The sequence below is a fragment of the Schistocerca piceifrons genome, chromosome 1 (genome assembly GCF_021461385.2).
Source record: "Schistocerca piceifrons isolate TAMUIC-IGC-003096 chromosome 1, iqSchPice1.1, whole genome shotgun sequence".
In the NCBI taxonomy this organism is placed as follows: Eukaryota; Metazoa; Arthropoda; class Insecta; order Orthoptera; family Acrididae; genus Schistocerca; species Schistocerca piceifrons.
In genome coordinates this window covers 1,045,639,633-1,045,658,286 of record NC_060138.1, presented here as the reverse complement: position 1 = coordinate 1,045,658,286, position 18,654 = coordinate 1,045,639,633, and the positions used below count along the sequence as shown (strand labels likewise).

At 40.6% G+C, this 18,654-nt stretch overlaps 1 protein-coding gene across 1 annotated transcript in view; it reads left to right on the top strand.

The window, feature by feature from the left end:
- The window catches only part of LOC124796431 (somatostatin receptor type 2-like), a 715,939-nt gene that overhangs the window by 656,768 nt on the left and 40,517 nt on the right, over window positions 1-18,654 (top strand). The window contains exons 4-5 of the mRNA XM_047260622.1: window positions 3,648-4,454; window positions 18,397-18,528. Coding sequence (XP_047116578.1) covers window positions 4,023-4,454; window positions 18,397-18,528 — 564 coding nt within the window. The 5' untranslated portion in view covers window positions 3,648-4,022. The remainder of the gene's footprint in view (window positions 1-3,647; window positions 4,455-18,396; window positions 18,529-18,654) is intronic.

The window sequence follows — 18,654 nt, the reverse complement described above, 5'->3', positions numbered from 1 at the left end:
AGAGAATGCGTATGCAAGATGCTTGTAGGTGCAAGTGTGTTATTTAAAGCCATGACTGATTTCAATATGAAATAGTGACCTATCTAGTACAAGCGTTTTCGAGTAAATCCCCAAATAACTGGATTCCGATTTCATCCACGGTCTCCCTTAACAAGAAATACCACATCAGCACGCTATACGTGGAGATTTTGTGTATAGTCATACCTGTTAAAAGAGGCGTTCTAGTATCGCCCACGAGTTTGTTTGCAATACTAAACTCGTCTCTGCAGTGAGTTACAAATTCTTTCAAATACCTACGTATCATTACGTAAATCTTGCAAAAACTTTACAGTTCGCTGCTCCAGTACTACAATCGTTCAACGGAAGTGCAGTACACTGCACTTTTCAGATAACACCAGACAGAAAAATCTCGACGATTACGATTAAATAATCTTGGAGACCAAGATATAGGCCCTGCTCGACCTATCATGTCGGAGCCTATCCACGCATTATCTGTCGTGTTACTTCGCATTATGCATGTACCACACTGCCAGTGATGGGCAAGAGTGAAATTTGAGCCCATTTAGGTGGGACTTAATCGAAAAGTTTGCTAACGAATACAGTTGTACTAACTAGGACACCACTTTCATCACGGTTAGTTTCAGCTATTAATTATAATGTACCCTGTAACTCGTCTGACTGCATTAACAGAAAATCGCAAAATGAAAAATTGCAGATTAATAAGTGTTGCAATCTAGAAAATGAAAAATAATATATTATTAATTGACAAGGAGTACTAGAAATGCCTGACATTTTTAGGGAAGGAAAAAGCGATATTATGTAATTTGTTAAGATGTAAAAATTTAAATATTAAAATGTAAAAAATCTTTTTAAAAACATCTCGTTTTTTATTAAAAAAAGATGACTAAACGATTTTCAGTTGTCTCAGCTCATGCTCGTATTGAACGCAGGTCGGACAAAAACTAGATATACCAGTGATAACCAAATCATGTAATAATTTGCAACTGTATAAGAAGCGAGTCAAATAACAAATAAGGTCGTAACAGAAATGACAAAATTGAGACTGGTTCCATACCATGCTAGTATGAAATGAAGGTTCAACAAAAACTAAATGTACCAATTTTAAACCATATCATACATCATCTTGCGCTGGTATAACAAGCCTAGTTCCACAACATGGGTAATGAATACGTTGGCAAACGTAAAATATTGTTACCTCATGTGTACCATAATTCAGATATGTTATGGCTATGAATGAATAACATTTTCTATTGCTGTCGACAAGTTACATGATGTAACGATGGCCTGTTTGTATTTTACGTTTAACTACGATTTTACAACCCATGCTGTAGAATCAGACTCGTTTTTACTGTGCTGTTCAAACTAAAAACAAAAAAAAAATCACTACACGTGCTTCTTACATATGCGCAAGTTACTGCAAAATATGGCTCTTGGTGGAACAATTAGGCTTTGTTCAACCTGTGACTCATGCGACCATGGTATAACCCAGTCTCAATTTTGTTGTTGTTGTTATCAGTAAACTACTTATTTAACTTGCCTCACAAACAAGTACAAGTTATTGCATGAGTGATTATTACTGGTATATAGACATTTTGATTGACCTTCGTCTAATACGAGCATTGACAGTTAAAACTAGCCTAGTCATCAGATTTTAATTTTAATATATGTGCAGGATCGACAGGAAGTGCAAAATGGCTAAGCAGGGATGGCTAGAGGACAAATGTAAGGATGTAGAGGCCTATCTCACTAGGGGTAAGATAGATACCGCCTACAGGAAAATGAAAGACACCTTTGGAGATAAGAGAACGACTTGTATGAATATCAAGAGCTCAGATGGAAACCCAGCTCTAAGCAAAGAAGGGAAAGCAGAAAGGTGGAAGGAGTATATAGAGGGTCTACACAAGGGCGATGTACTTGAGGACAATATTATGGAAATGGAAGAGGATGTAGATGAAGATGAAATGGGAGATATGATACTGCGTGAAGAGTTTGACAGAGCACTGAAAGACCTGAGTCGAAACAAGGCCCCCGGAGTAGACAATATTCCATTGGAACTACTGACGGCCGTGGGAGAGCCAGTCCTGACAAAACTCTACCATCTGGTGAGCAAGATGTATGAAACAGGCGAAATACCCTCAGACTTCAAGAAGAATATAATAATTCCAATTCCAAAGAAAGCAGGTGTTGACAGATGTGAAAATTACCGAACTATCAGCTTAATAAGTCACAGCTGCAAAATACTAACACGAATTCTTTACAGACGAATGGAAAAACTAGTAGAAGCCAACCTCGGGGAAGATCAGTTTGGATTCCGTAGAAACACTGGAACACGTGAGGCAATACTGACCTTACGACTTATCTTAGAAGAAAGATTAAGGAAAGGCAAACCTACGTTTCTAGCATTTGTAGACTTAGAGAAAGCTTTTGACAATGTTGACTGGAATACTCTCTTTCAAATTCTAAAGGTGGCAGGGGTAAAATACAGGGAGCGAAAGGCTATTTACAATTTGTACAGAAACCAGATGGCAGTTATAAGAGTCGAGGGACATGAAAGGGAAGCAGTGGTTGGGAAGGGAGTAAGACAGGGTTGTAGCTTCTCCCCGATGTTGTTCAATCTGTATATTGAGCAAGCAGTAAAGGAAACAAAAGAAAAATTAGGAGTAGGTATTAAAATTCATGGAGAAGAATTAAAAACTTTGAGGTTCGCCGATGACATTGTAATTCTGTCAGAGACAGCAAAGGACTTGGAAGAGCAGTTGAATGGAATGGACAGTGTCTTGAAAGGAGGATATAAGATGAACATCAACAAAAGCAAAACAAGGATAAGGGAATGTAGTCTGATTAAGTCGGGTGATGCTGAGGGAATTAGATTAGGAAATGAGGCACTTAAAGTAGTAAAGGAGTTTTGCTATTTGGGGAGCAAAATAACTGATGATGGTCGAAGTAGAGAGGATATAAAATGTAGGCTGGCAATGGCAAGGAAAGCGTTTCTGAAGAAGAGAAATTTGTTAACATCCAGTATTGATTTAAGTGTCAGGAAGTCATTTCTGAAAGTATTCGTATGGAGTGTAGCCATGTATGGAAGTGAAACATGGACGATAAATAGTTTGGACACGAAGAGAATAGAAGCTTTCGAAATGTGGTGCTACAGGAGAATGCTGAAGATTAGATGGGTAGATCACATAACTAATGAGGAAGTATTGAATAGGATTGGGGAGAAGAGAAGTTTTTGGCACAACTTGACCAGAAGAAGGGATCGGTTGGTAGGACATGTTCTGAGGCATCAAGGGATCACCAATTTAGCATTGGAGGGCAGCGTGGAGGGTACAAATCGTAGAGGGAGACCAAGAGATGAATACACTAAGCAGATTCAGAAGGATGTAGGTTGCAGTAGGTACTGGGAGATGAAAAAGCTTGCACAGGATAGAGTAGCATGGAGAGCTGCATCAAACCAGTCTCAGGACTGAAGACCACAACAACAACATATGTGCACGATCTAGGCAATTAAATGATTTTTTAAGAAAAATTTTTATATTTTAACAGACGAGGAGTATCTTGACTTTTAAAATATTTTTGATTGAGACTACATTGTGAATTTTCGGAAAATGTATTTTATTTCATTACAGGTGAATCATTCTACTGCAACCTCGGATAGCTGATGGAGCCTGTACGCATCTTACGGTCCTTATGCGGCCACAAGATGATACGACAGCGGAGATGGGGCGCGAACGAGACATGGTTGTCGGCATGTTGTCGAGGACTGCAGCTGCTGATAGCTTCCTGAACTAACTGACCTGCCCGCATATCAGTTTGATTCTTTCTGGAAGTGAACTGGTGCTGTGCGACTGGAATAATACAGTTGCTGTTCCGCCTCGTTGATATCCGCCAGTCCGTTGAACACGATTTTGAGACGGTTGCAGTGTAGTTGCGACCCTTGTTGTTGGAGCCACTCGAGCGCCTGAACACGCAGGAGGTGAGGCATCGAGAGGAGAGGAGCCGCCATGGCCAACACGAGCGACTTCGTGGGCCTGTTTCTCAACTCGACGGCGTCGTCCTCGACGCTGGGCATCTCGGAGGCGGGCAGCAGCCTGTCGACGACGCTGCTCGCCGACGACGCCAACTTCTCGACGCCCGCGGACGCCATCGACCTGGGCGCGGGCCACCCCGGCATGATGGGCAACTTCTCGTGCGACATGCACCAGCCGACGCTGTACACGGTGACGCAGTTCCTGTACGGCATCGTGTGCATCGTGGGCCTGCTTGGCAACACGCTCGTCATCTACGTGGTGCTGCGCTTCTCCAAGATGCAGACCGTCACCAACATGTACATCGTCAACCTCGCGGTCGCCGACGAGTGCTTCCTCATCGGCATCCCCTTCCTCCTCATCACCATCAACCTCGGCAACTGGCCATTTGGGGACGTCATGTGTAAGGTACGTCACAATTCTCTTTTCTACCACACTTTCCCATGCACTTTGCTGGACACTAAGATCTTAATGCCACGCATAAAAATGTCTTCACGGTTTTTCCTGCGTGGAACATCAAATTCATGTAAATTTTGTAACATTCCCTTAGAAAAATTTAAAAATGACAGTGCTGGAAAACCTCTTACGTTATTTGATTTTCAAACAGCCGAGCAAAACTCAACGTACTAAAACAGTTTTCTCTTTACTTATTCTTTCTTTCGCTACCGCCTTTATCCTGCATTGTGCGCAGGCTCGGCAGGGTTAAGTACAGATTTGGCATGGTTAGTTGTAAGGGGTGGCCGGATGCCCTTCCTGCCGCCACCCCATACCCCTGGGACGGAAATAGTGTACCCCAGCTGTCTGTGTCAAGTGGAAATCGTGAAATATTGTGAATGTGTTTCAAATGTCTGCGAGCCGTGTAACTGAGGCGGGACGTGGGGACCATCCCGGTATTCACCTAGGAGGGTGTGGAAAACCGCCTAAAAACCACATCAGTCGTCGTTAATCCGCCGGGCGGATTCGATCAGGGGCCGGCGCGCCTACTCGAGTCCAGGAAGCAGCACGTTAGCGCTCTCGGCTACTTTCTCTTTACTTATTCTGATCATCACTAAACTGACACACAATATTTTTAGCGCAACACAATCTGACTTTCCATAATCCCTACAAAAGAATGGCCCTGACTAGCAGTAACTTACACCTTTCACGAATCACTTACGCCACAAAAATCTTCGTTACTCGAACTACTGCAATACAGCGAGCGCCAATACTGCCATCTAAATAAAAGATTCTAACTACCGAAGGCACTAACTACTGATACGCATAGTTAGCAAATGAAAGATTTTGATAGAGAGCAAACAATGTATTTACCTTAATAATGTTCAAAAGTCATCGTATATATATCAATTCATGACCTCCATCTTTACAAATTTCCTTTCTCTGGCGGACACACGTCCAGATCGTCCGCTTATAGTAACCTGGAAAGCTCTGGCATCTTTCTCTCCACATGCACCACTGCTGGCGGCTCGCCTCCAACTGTCTAACAACTGTCTAACGCTACGCTCTGTTCACATCCAACTGCCCACCACTACAATGGTGAATATTCCAACAGTGCCAAACAGCCAGACTGCAGACAGCACAGTCAGTTATTTTCATACAGAGCGCTACGTGACGTTACCAACATAAAAACCTAAACAGCCTGCTTACAATTTGACTGAAATGACTGTTCATTTACGTCACACAACCATGATTTAGACTTTATAGCAGTTCTCAGGTAAATGTTCAGCTAAAAATTAATAAAGCGTGCATATCATGCAGTGCAGGAAACAAGAAATCATTACGTATTCCAAAATAATACTTATATCTTAGGGCCGGCAGCTGTAGCCGAGCGGTTCTAGGCGCTTAAGTCTGGAACCGCGCTGCTGCTACGGTCGCAGGTTCGAATCCTGCCTCGGGCAAGGATGTGTGTGATGTCCTTAGGTTAATTAGGTTTAAGTAGTTCTAAGTCTATGGGACTGAAGAAGATGTTAAGTGCCATAGTGCTTAGAGCCATTTAAAATAAAAATTTAAGTATATCTTAGGATATAACTTACCTTTATACGTGACATGTCACCGTCGAAATTTTTTTTCTCGTTCCATATGGGCGGGGGTTGACCGTCAGCAGTACAATTCTCCGCTCTTCATCCAAGCGATTTTTTTAGTTATTATCAGAAATAGAACGAAAATTTGGGGCTTTTTTCTTCTTCGAATTAAAAATCATAGGCGAACGGTTTAAAAAAAACGAAAGTATGTGCATTTAAAAAACACATCGTAGGAGGGTGAAATTCTTTTGATAAAAACACTGAAGCACTGCACTTTCACTCAAAATCTGAAGGACCTGCACTGTGGTGAGAAGTATTGCCGTAGGAGAGGGTATGTTCCACAGGGTTGAGGGGTGTGGCTAGAAAGATAGGGGTCTGTTAGATGGGAAAACTGTGGAGATGAGAGGTCGGAGTTGAGGCGGATAGTGACAGATACACATACAGAGATTGAGGAGTAGTGTGTTGTGCGGGCAGGACAGTTGTTGCATAAGTAAGGGGATGGGAAAGGATGGAGAGGAAAAGGAAGAGAGGAGCTCCGATGTGGAGTGGGATAAGTGAAAAGAATTAAAGTTGGTGCGATACCGTCTAAAAACGTATTTAAGGTCTTAAAAAATCAGTTTTAGTAAAATAGGATACGAGTACCTATCAAAGATAGTTAATATTGCTGACATTGTGCACAGTGATTTAACAGACAATACATTACTGTAACGTACATTTATCTCATCCGTGCATTAGCTGACGTTAACATCTAGCAAAACAGTGGCAGAGGTCGCAACAACACGGCACCACTCTGTAAGCGAAGTGACCTTTTGAGTTACCGGTGGCATTACGAGGAAAAAGAAAGAGGATGTTTATTTGAATAGCTGTTCGACACAACGCTGTGACACAAGATCATAACAGCTTCTTACAGTGATACAATGTATTACTCCGTATTCACAGTGTAAATATAGCCATTTTAGATGTACAAGAAAATCTGATCTCAGAAATGATCGCGCAGATGCAGTACTATAGTATAATAATGCACTGACTCCTGGAGACTTACATAAGTCTCATCTTGCATATTTGTAATTTATTTTATGTAAGTCACCAGGAATAACTGCATTTTTGACTCTATAATACTGCATCCATGCACTCAATTTTGAGATGAAGTTTTGTTGTACATCTAAAACCATTATATGTACACTGTGAGTAAGAAGTATTACATTGTATATCTGTAATAGGGTGTAATTCGCGTGTATCACAGGGATGTGTTAAGCACTGAGCCAAATAAATAGCCACCTTCCCTTTCCCGGCAATGCCTATGCTATTCCAAAGATCACTTGGTTCATACAGTGGTGCCGCTTTGTTAGAACCTCTACCATTGTTTTGACAAATGTTAACTTCACCTGATGCACGGATTTGATGAATGTACATGACAGCAATGTTTTGGCTGTTAAATAAGCCATATTGTGTGTTCTTGGTAATTCATTACATTACTATGTAGCTTCTACTTGTACTCATATCCTGTAATACGTCAACTGGTTTGTAAGACGAGTAATATGGTTTTTGACGACGACATGTTACACAGGTAGGTCAGATATATTGTGACATTTAAGCAATGTTTTCAAATAAGTAAATACGTCTTGTTTGCTGTACCCTGCATCATGTGTATGCTTCATTACTTTTCAACATGCCCTTAAGAATGGCTATAAAGCCTAAATCATGACTGTGTGGAATAAAAGAATAGTAATTTACAGTCAAATGGCAGAAATTTCTTTTAAGCAACTGTTGGTATACGTCAGATTCGCGCTTAATACCTTACCTTGTGTTTAGCTTTCCAGTACTTGATAAATGACCCGAAGTTGAAAGTGGGCTATTTGATGATATTGTAGGCACTACCTGAGGACCTGAGACTTGCACGTAATGATACTTCAATCAACCCTTTGCAGATATTCAGGAATAAATACTTCACTCACATAATTTTTCAGCTGAAAACGGTTGACTGAATGACTGCTAAGTTGTCGGATGTGCGATAAACTGAGAATCTGACATGCAAGGACACAGTGAAAATAAATTATTAATCGATTAAAACATGGACATTTACGTTTCTTATCACATTACTGATGCAATAATAAATCTCAGGAGCTACGGTCTATCACACCACACAACGGAGTCGGTTTTGTGTGAAGGTGTACGCGGCACATCGGGGGTTGATGCAATGCATCGAAAACCTCGTTTTTGCGTGGCTGACAGCTGGCAGCTTTTACACTGAAGTGGAAAAAGTCATGGAACAGCGACATTCGCGTTTACCAATGGCGATAGTATCGAGTACGCATCGTATAAAAGGGCCGTGCATTGGTGGAGCTGTCATGGGCGGCTATAGACGCAGGTGGATCAGTATTTCTACAGGGGACCTCCAACGATTTTTTGAGTTCGTACCATGTCGAGTTGCTGCACTAGTGCTGACAAAAGGAGGTCCGAAACGATATTAGGGGTTATTCCATGACTTTTGTAGGGTCAGTGTACCTTCCGAATTGTGCGACTTTGGGGGAGACGGCCAGGGCAGCTTAACTATTTCCTACTTCACGCTGGCTGACTGTTGCGTTAGTATTTCTCCGCCCACTGACCATATTTTCTTTTTTCGGTTACTGTACAAAGAGTATGACTGATCCAAAATATTCCTCTTTTCCTATACCTCATCATCATCTTCATCAACTTACTTTCAAGGATAAGGCGATTGCCTGTTCCCAACTCACAAGCAATATAATTCCCATATTTTCAAATTTCTTCCAAAATTAAAGCATTTTCGCTCAAGTAGTTTCAAATAACTGTTTATTTTCAAAGCTTTTTATCATATTGTTTCTCGCTTTTAATAATATCGAGTGTTTTTAAATGCGTCGTAGTAAAACGTGTAATATTTGCTCCGTCTGAAAGATGAAAACATTCTGTAGCACTGAGAGCGATTGATTCGTATCGTTGGACACTGCGGCAGCGAATGAACGTTTCAGTAAGGACACGCATTATTTGGTATGTAAGACGGTCGCTCTTATGAAACAGAGTTCTGTTTGAGACATCACACACAGCTTGTTGGGAAATGAACATTTGCATCAGACAAGAAGCATGGTATTGAGGCAACTGGCCCAAGGTGGTAGTAGTTCTTCTAGAACTCGGGTGAAGCAGAATGAAACTAGATAATGTAGCCATTCCCCCACAACATACGCACCACTTAGTCGCAGGTGAAGCACTGAACATTCAAAAGATATGATACTCTTATTGACGGTAATTTCTATTTTTGCCCTTTGGTTTTTCCCAACTATTGTCCAAGTGTTAATTATAGATCACTCTCATCAAATCTGTTCTTTTCACCATGTGCATTTCTTCTTTTTTCAGACCACTTAACGCCTTTTCCCTGCTTATGCCGTAGATTGCTTCTAAACTAAACACTTTCCTAATGAAATTGCCTGTCTCTGCTGCTTCTTCTGCTTTTATGTATTCTTCTTTATTTCTCAGGTCTAGCTTGTTACTCCTTTCTTTCCCCAGAACTAAATTTCCTATCAAAAAAAGTGTGACGCACCGAGGAGGAAACACATACCATCTGTGGGCGAGCGTTGTCCTGTTGCAAAATGTCACCACGATATGGTTACATTAGAGGTGACACATGAGGACGGAGGATGTTCATGATGTATTGCTGTCCCGTCAGAGTTCGCTCCGTCACCTGCAGCTATCACTGTCTGCACCATGAGGCCAGGAGTAACGTAGCTGTGCCTCTCCAAAACAGTGGAAGAATGGGATCTCTCCCCAGGTGGTCACCATACTCGCCGACGACCGTCGTCTGGAGTAGTGCAGAACCGCAACATATCGCTGAACAGAATGCGATGTAGACTCCGGTCAAAGGTGCAGGACAACTCAGAAGGTTGCAGCCGGTCCATTACTTGTACTCGGATAGCAGTCGCAGATTGAAGGGTTTACGAGGTCCTTGGGGCACAATGAAATGTCAGACCCCTTAATCGGGCAGCTAGGTTAGAAAATTTAAAAAGGGAAATGGATAGGTTAGAGTTAGATATAGTGGGAATTAGTGAAGTTCGGTGGCAGGAGGAACAAGGTTTCGATCAGGTGAAACTAGGGTTATAAATACAAAATCAAATAGGGGTAATGCAGGAGTAGGTTTAATAATGAATAAAAAAATAGGAGTGCTGGTAAGCTACTACAAACAGCATAGTGAACGCATTATTGTGGTCAAGGTAGACACGAAGCCCATGCCTACTACAGTAGTACAAGTTCATATGCCAACTAGCTCTGCAGATGATGAAGAAATTGATGAAATGTATGATGAGATAAAAGAAATTATTTAGGTAGTGAAGGGAGACGAAAATTTATTAGTCATGGGTGACTGGAATTCGAGAGTAGGAAAAGGGAGAGAAGGAAACATAGTAGGTGAATATGGATTGGGGGTAAGAAATGAAAGAGGAAGCCGTCTGGTAGAATTCTGCACAGAGCATAACTTAATCATAGCTAATACTTGGTTCAAGAATCATAAAAGAAGGTTGTATATCTGGAAGAAGCCTGGAGATACTACAGGGAATCACATAGATTATATAATGGAAAGATAGAAATTTACGAACCAGGTATTAAATTGTAAGACATTTCCTGGGGCAAATGTGGACTCTGATCACAATCTATTGGTTATGAACTGTAGATTAAAACTGAAGAAAATGCAAAAAGGTGCTAATTTAAGGAGATGGGACCTGGATAAACTGACTAAACCAGAGGTTGTACAGAGTTTCAGGGAGAGCATAAGGGAACAATTGACAGGAACGGGAGAAAGAAATACAGTAGAAGAAGAACGGGTAGCTCTGAGGGATGAAGTAGTGAAGGCAGCAGAGGATTAAGTAGGTAAAAGTAGAAATCCTTCGGTAACAGAAGAAATATTGAATTTAATGGATGAAAGGAGAAAATATAAAAACGCAGTAAATGAAGCAGGCAAAAAGGAATACAAACGTCTCAAAAATGAAATCGACAGGAAGTGCAAAATGTCTAAGCAGGTATGGCTAGAGGACAAATGTAAGGATGTAGAGGCTTATCTCACTAGGGGTAAGATAGATACTGCCTACAGCAAAATTAAAGAGACCTTTGGAGAAAAGAGAGCCACTTGTACGAATACCAAGAGCTCAGATAGAAACCCAGTTCTAAGCAAAGAAGGGAAAGCACAAAGGTGGAAGGAGTATATAGAGGGTCTATATAAGGGCGTCAGACTTCAAGAAGAATATAATAATTCCAATCCCAAAGAAAGCAGGTGTTGACAGATGTGAAAATTACCGAACTATCAGTTTAGTAAGTCACAGCTGCAAAATACTAACACGAATTCTTTACAGACGAATGGAAAAACTGGTAGAAGCTGACCTCGGCGAATATCAGTTTGGATTCCGCAGAAACGTTGGAACACGAGAGGCAATACTGACCCTACGACTTATCTGAGAAAATAGATTAAGGAAAGGCAAACCTACATTTCTAGCATTTGTGGACTTAGAGAAAGCTTTTGACAATGTTGACTGGAATACACTCTTTCAAATTCTAAAGGTGGCAGGGGTAAAATACACGGAGCGAAAGGCTATTTACAATTTGTACAGAAACCAGATGGCAGTTGTAAGAGTCGAGGGACATGAAAGGGAAGCAATGGTTGGGAAGGGAGTGAGACAGGGTTGTAGCCTCTCCCCGATGTTGTTCAATCTGTATATTGAGCAAGCAGTAAAGGAAACGAAAGAAAAATTGGGAGTAGGTATTTAAGTCCATGGAGAAGAAATAAAAATGTTGAGGTTCGCCGATGACATTGTAATTCTGTCAGAGACAGCAAAGGACTTGGAAGAGCAGTTGAACGGAATGGACAGTGTCTTGAAAGGAGGATATAAGATGAACATCAACAAAAGCAAAACGAGGATAATGGAATGTAGTCGAATTAAGTCGGGTGATGCTGAGGGAATTAGATTAGGAAATGAGGCACTTAAAGTAGTAAAGGAGTTTTGCTATTTGGGGAGCAAAATAACGGATGATGGTCGAAGTACAGAGGATATAAAATGTAGACTGGCAATGGCAAGGAAAGCGTTTCTGAAGAAGAGAAATTTGTTAACATCGAGTATAGATTCAAGTGTCAGGAAGTCGTTTCGTTTCTGAAAGTATTTGTATGGAGTGTAGCCATGTATGGAAGTGAAGCAAGGACGATAAATCGTTTGGACAAGATCAGAATAGAAGCTTTCGAAATGTGGTGCTATAGAAGAATGTTGAAGATTAGATGGGTAGATCACATAACTAATGAGGACGTACTGAATAGAATTGGGGAGAAGAGAAGTTTGTGGCACAACTAGACTAGAAGAAGGGACCGGTTGGTAGGACATGTTCTGAGGCATCAAGGGATCACCAATTTAGCATTGGAGGGCAGCGTGGAGGGTAAAAATCGTAGAGGGAGACCAAGAGATGAATACACTAAACAGATTCAGAAGGATGAAGGTTGCAGTAGGTACTAGGAGATGAAGAAGCTTGCACAGGATAGAGTAGCATGGAGAGCTGCATCGAACTAGTCTCAGTACTGAAGATCACAACAACAACGGGGCACAATACGGCGATGCTCCGTTGTGGTAGTTGACTGAAACCTTAACGACGAAAATGCCTACTCTCTCGTTTCCCTGAAGCTTAACATCAGGCCACTGTCAACTCCGAATGGCCCACAACCTGGATATTGCACGATTCGACCAGATGGCAAAATGGAGACCCACAATAAGGCGCTTTTCGGTCACTGTCAGTTGCTGACAACGCTGTCTCACACTAGTACCCTAGATCTCCCTGTCCTGTCCCCCACATTGATCACTCAACATGTGACGCTGTTCGTACCCCTTATATACCCTACCAAAAAACTAAAAAATGAAGGGCAAAACGCACTCTGGTGGCGTTTCTACTTATCACAGAGAACTGCAAATCTAATCATTATACACCAGCCGGTGGTGCGTATGCCTACGAAGTTACTTAGACATCCGACCATATCTTCTGCTTCAAATGGTTCAAATGGCTCTAAGCACTATGGCACTTTACATCTGAGGTCATCAGTCCCCTAGACTTAGAACTACTTCAACCTAACTAACCTAAGGACATCACATACATCCATGCCCGAGGCAGGATTCGAACTTGGAACCGTAGCAGCAGCGCGGTTCCGGACTGAAGCGCCTAGAACCGCACGGCCACAGCGGACGGCCTGAATGCTTCACTTATTTTGTCAGACAGTACTTGAAGATCTGTTTTATCAGCCAACTTTGATTCGTCCCTTATAAATGCCCAAACAATATCAGTACTATTTTGTCTATTCTTTCTGTTATCTTCCTGCACTTAGAAATATTTCACCATTGCTTTTAATTTCCAGGCTTAAGTACCTCATTTGGACCAAATATTCCCCTCAAGATTCTTCTTTCTAATATTTCCAACTTATCTAATTTACAAATCAGTGCTGGACTTCCCTTCCATAGAACAAGGTAGTTTTTTTTACAATGTTTTATGAACTCGATTTGACACACCACACTGACATCTCAGCCATACTGCGACAGTCGGTAAGAGGCAGTAGCAGCAAGTTGGGTATTATCAATTCCATTGTTTACTGATGCACGCCGTGGGACAACCCCGCTCCTGCTACCAGTCCGGAGACCAGCAGTTGGTAGCAGTCACGACACCAGATGGAGCTCCGTTTGTGTGTACACTCTGCTCGGATGTATAAAGCTATTCGTCGCTGAAGTAGGGGTGAATCCAACCGCCATCATCTGCCTCTTGAACACTCAGACGGGTCGTTTCATTACCTCGCTGTAGACAGTCAAGCACTATTACACTGCATTGCCTCATAAATATGAATCTTCATCGCTAACATTTAATGCCGAGACAGCGTGATGTGGACGCGAGGCTAATATTATGAACCACGCATCTCGTTTTTTTCGTTTCACGGGAAGTTTCTCATATAAGCAGCTCTCTTGGAGTCACGAAAGGATATCTGCATGGAATACCCAATATATTTCAGTGGATAATCTTTTCGATATCATTCGCTTAGACGACCAGATGATGGCGGAACCAGAATCCGCAGAAATGGCTCGGAGATTCAGTGATCCGAATGTCTGAAAAAGTGTGTGCAGTAATACCGCATTTTGGTCGTGGGTGCAAGAAAGGGAAACAAGGTCGCATATGAGTGAGAAGCGAGAGGATGCACACCGGTTCTTACGTCCCTTAAGTATCAATGGTAACGTGAAAGATTACAACACGATCTCTGCAAGGTCATTTTTTAATACCTTCAAATTTTCTTATTACTTTTTGACAGTATATAGACAACGAGTTTCTTACCGTTATTTTGTTGTGTTGCGAGTGATCAGTATTATACGAAGACGTCGGCGTTGAGACAAGTATAGTAGAAGAAGTGAAGGGATTATGCTACAAATGCAAGCCCGAGTAGTCAGTATTATAAGAGGACATTCGCTTTGAGATATATGCAGTACAAGAAGTGAAGGTATTCTGCTACAACTACAAGCAATAGGACACATTACCGACGAAGAGGAGAGGATGTAAGAAACTGACCAGTGCAAGCAAAACTCCTCGCCAAAAGAAGATTATCGTCATCAACACTGGGCATTAATTTGAGGGAAAAATACTGAAAAAGTTCGTTTTGGACACAGCATTGTCTGGAAGTGAATCACGGCTGCGGGAAAACCGAAAAAGAAGAAAATCGACGAGTTTCAGATGTGGTGTTACAGAAGGAGGCAAAACTAAGTGTATTGTTAAGGTACGAAATGAGACTTCCCGCAGATCTGGCGAGGAAAAGAATATAGGGAAAACACGCGTCGGAAGGGGGGATAAGATAATAGAACATGTGGTAAGACGTCAGGGAATAATTTCCATGCTACTAGAGCCGTGGAGGGTAAAAGCTATAGAGGATGCCAAAGACTGGAATATGTCTAACAATGATTAATCGAAGACGGCACGTTAGAGGTGTCGTGGCGAAGCGCATCAAACCAGTCAGAAGACTGGTAGGGAAAAAATCAGCAGAAACATGAAATTCAGGCTTCAAATCAACTTTTTCTGCTCCTCTCTGAATCCTCATTTTTTGCTCTTCGGCCACTTTCCTCTTGAGTTCCAAATTAGGCATTTCTCCTCTGTCTCTCTGAACGCCGCTATTTTCTTTCCATCTATTTCTCTTTACCTCTAACTGCGTAGCTTGAGAGACTAGTACTCCTGAAAGAAAGAGAGCTTGCCACTCAAGATATGCAGGAGAACATCTGTGAAGTTTGGAAAGTAAGAGAGAAGTACTTGTGGAAGTAGAGCTGTGAGGCTGTGTCGTGTGTCATGCTTGGATAGCTCAACGTGCTGAAGCCGGCACAGTAGCTCAGCGTGTTCAGTCAGGGGACTGGTCGCCCTCTGTAATAAAAAAATCTGAATTCAGTTCTCATCGAAGGAATTTGAAAGATATCATGAAAGATCCACACGGAATCACTGATGAAGAAAAAAAGAAGACAAAAAACACATAAAAATCGATGAAGAAGCACGGTGTTAAAGCTACAGGAATAACATTACACTACAGTTACACAGTATAATACAATGTCGAGTAGTACAATGAATAATGTACAGTTGAGTTATAAAATGAAAACAAAAAAAGTTAAAATTACAGTTGTTGTAATGAAGTTACTAGAGTGAAAAAGACAAGTTGCATAAATATAAAGACGCCCTACCAGATGGTGTAATGTTATAAAACTTTTTATTGAAATAGAGAGACCAATGGTACAGTAATTTATACAGATCTAAATAAAAAGTATTTTACATGTGTACAGATAAAAGAAATCACATTACCATGGACTGGCTTAAAATAATATAAAGATGTCAGATATATGTGATTGTTAAGAAGAGACAATTTGAATGTACATCGTAATGGTCTCACTATAGAAAAATGTAAGCAGAAATAGATAGTAGCAATGGCCAAAATGTGTCTAACTTTTGAAATCTAAAATAAGGAAACACCAACAGACAATGCCTCCACAGTAGTGAAAATTTACATAACATGATGTTCTGGCTTATAAACCATTCTAGCAGACAAAAACTAATAGTCAGTCTTAGTGTGCACTGGTGAATATATAAAGATTATCTAGATGTGTACATCACCTGCAGTTTTTCATTATATCGTAGAACAACTTATGTATTGATCCATTACATTGTAGTAAAGAACAGAAATCAATTAAAAGTGGCTCTAAAATATAAAAAGGCATGCGTAAAGCAATCGGTTAAGACCAATAAAATGAAGTAAATATGAGTCAGTGGTACAACAAAAAAGTGTCGCCTGTCTAACTGGTACGTTACCCATGTCTACTGTTTAAATTGACAGTTACTGCATTGCTTAGTACGTTTGTAGTGTGCATAGCACACAGCAGTTGGATGTATTCATTAACATACACATCAGTAACCGTCATTGCCTTACCCTAAGCTTTTTTATATTTTAGACATATCACTTTTAACTGTTCGTTTTTCTTCACTCCGTTGTAATAGTTCAATACATAAGTTGTTCTATGGTATAATGAAAAATTGCAAGTGACGTACACATCCAGATAATCACTACACGTTTTCCAATGCACACTAAGATTGACAATTAGGTTTTGTCTGCAATGGTAACTTGGTAAACCAGAGCTTCATATTATGTAAATTTTCACTATTTTAGGTGCATTTAGTGTCGGTCTTTCTGATTATTACATTTCAGCTGTTTGCCACATCATGCCAACATACTTTAAAAATGATTCAAATATCATAACACTGGATGTTAATGAGAGAATAGCCTCAGGATCAAGATGTCTATACGCTCTAAGCAGCTCACTCAAAAGTACAGCTTTGGAAAATGGCTCAAATGGCTCTGAGAACTATGGGACTTAACATCTTAGGTCATCAGTCCCCTAGAACTTAGAACTACTTAAACCTAACTAACCTAAGGACATCACACACATCCATGCCCGAGGCAGGATTCGAACCTGCGACCGTAGCAGTCCCACGGTTCCGGACTGCAGTGCCTAGAACCGCACGGCCACCGCGGCCGGCCAACATACTTTATCTATTTGTGATTATCATTCTTTATATCAGTGATATAACTACGATGTGCATTGCCACTGCCTCTTCATAACGATCACATATAATGGTTCTTTTTATATTTTCTATAATTTTAAGCCAGTCCATGCTAATGTGATTCCTTTTATCTGTACACAGAAAAGGTACTTTTTATGTAAATCTGTATAAATTATTATACCATTAGTCCTTCCATATTAATAAAGAGCTGTAACACATTATGCCATCTGCAATAATGTCTGCCTCTGCAGCTTCATATTTATATTTATTTAATTTTTTTTTTTTACTCTAACGATTTCATTGCAATTGTAATTTTCACTGTTTTTTGTTTTCATTTCATAAATTAACTGTATATTACCTACTATCCTAGTCGAAATTGTATTCCACTGTGTTACTTAAATGTAATGCTTTTTCATGTGACTTTCACGCTACTACCTTGTCATTTGTGCCTACACAAGCATACATAACGATCCTTGTAAGTGGTTTTTTATGTCATTTTTTGACAGCTGATGTATATTCTCTACAGATGGCAATCCGTTGTGTTGCTAACAGCCAGTTGAAAAAGCGTCCCCTTAGCTTAGACACGGCTTTTTATATTCTGCTATGTACCCTTCAATAATATCGTTGAAATCTTTTGTAAATACTATTAATGTGGAATGCTGTTCTTTTCTTGCAACCCTCTATTTCAATAAATTTCAGATCTGAAAATGACTGGAAACAGTCGAAACTAATCATCTGTTTTCTTGTATGCGATCTTGGCTAATAAAGATTTTTCTAAAAATCAATTTTTATCTAAATAATAGCGCTTTCAATGTAATGGTGTATCGAGACACTCGAAGTAACACAAGTCTCATAATGATCTACAGAATTTTCTTTCATTTTATGGATAAGATAAAATAATGCATTACGTTAAATCCTCCCAAAGTAGGTGTTTCTAAGTAATATGTGCTTGCATTGATGTTTTTAAGTTCCCATTCGTAATGTTTCGTTAGTTATTCGACTTTTTAAGCTGAAATATGAGGCAGAAGGCAGACGTTCCTTTTTATTGTAATGCAGGAACCATAGGTTGCTATCGTACATCTAAAACTGGTCATTTGAAAAAGAATATTGATAGACAGCTGTGTAAAGGTTACACGAGTTTTGAAAAAAAAAAAAAAAAAGGTCTTTCTTCCTACAGATAACAAGTTGCTGTCAGTGGAACAGGCTGTACAACTGAGTGGCGTGCACGTTGTTCACAGGTTTACATGACTACGACGAGCATCAACCAGTTTACGAGCTCCATTTTCCTGACCATCATGAGCGCCGACCGCTACATCGCCGTCTGCCATCCCATATCATCCCCCAAGATCAGGACCCCGCTCATATCCAAGGTATAGTATTCATAACCGAAGGTTCACTCAGCATCCAGCACTCTAATACATGACGTACTATCTGGAAAAAGTTGCACAAATACCCTATCAGATCTTAATAAAATACCAAAGTGCTGGAAAGATTGC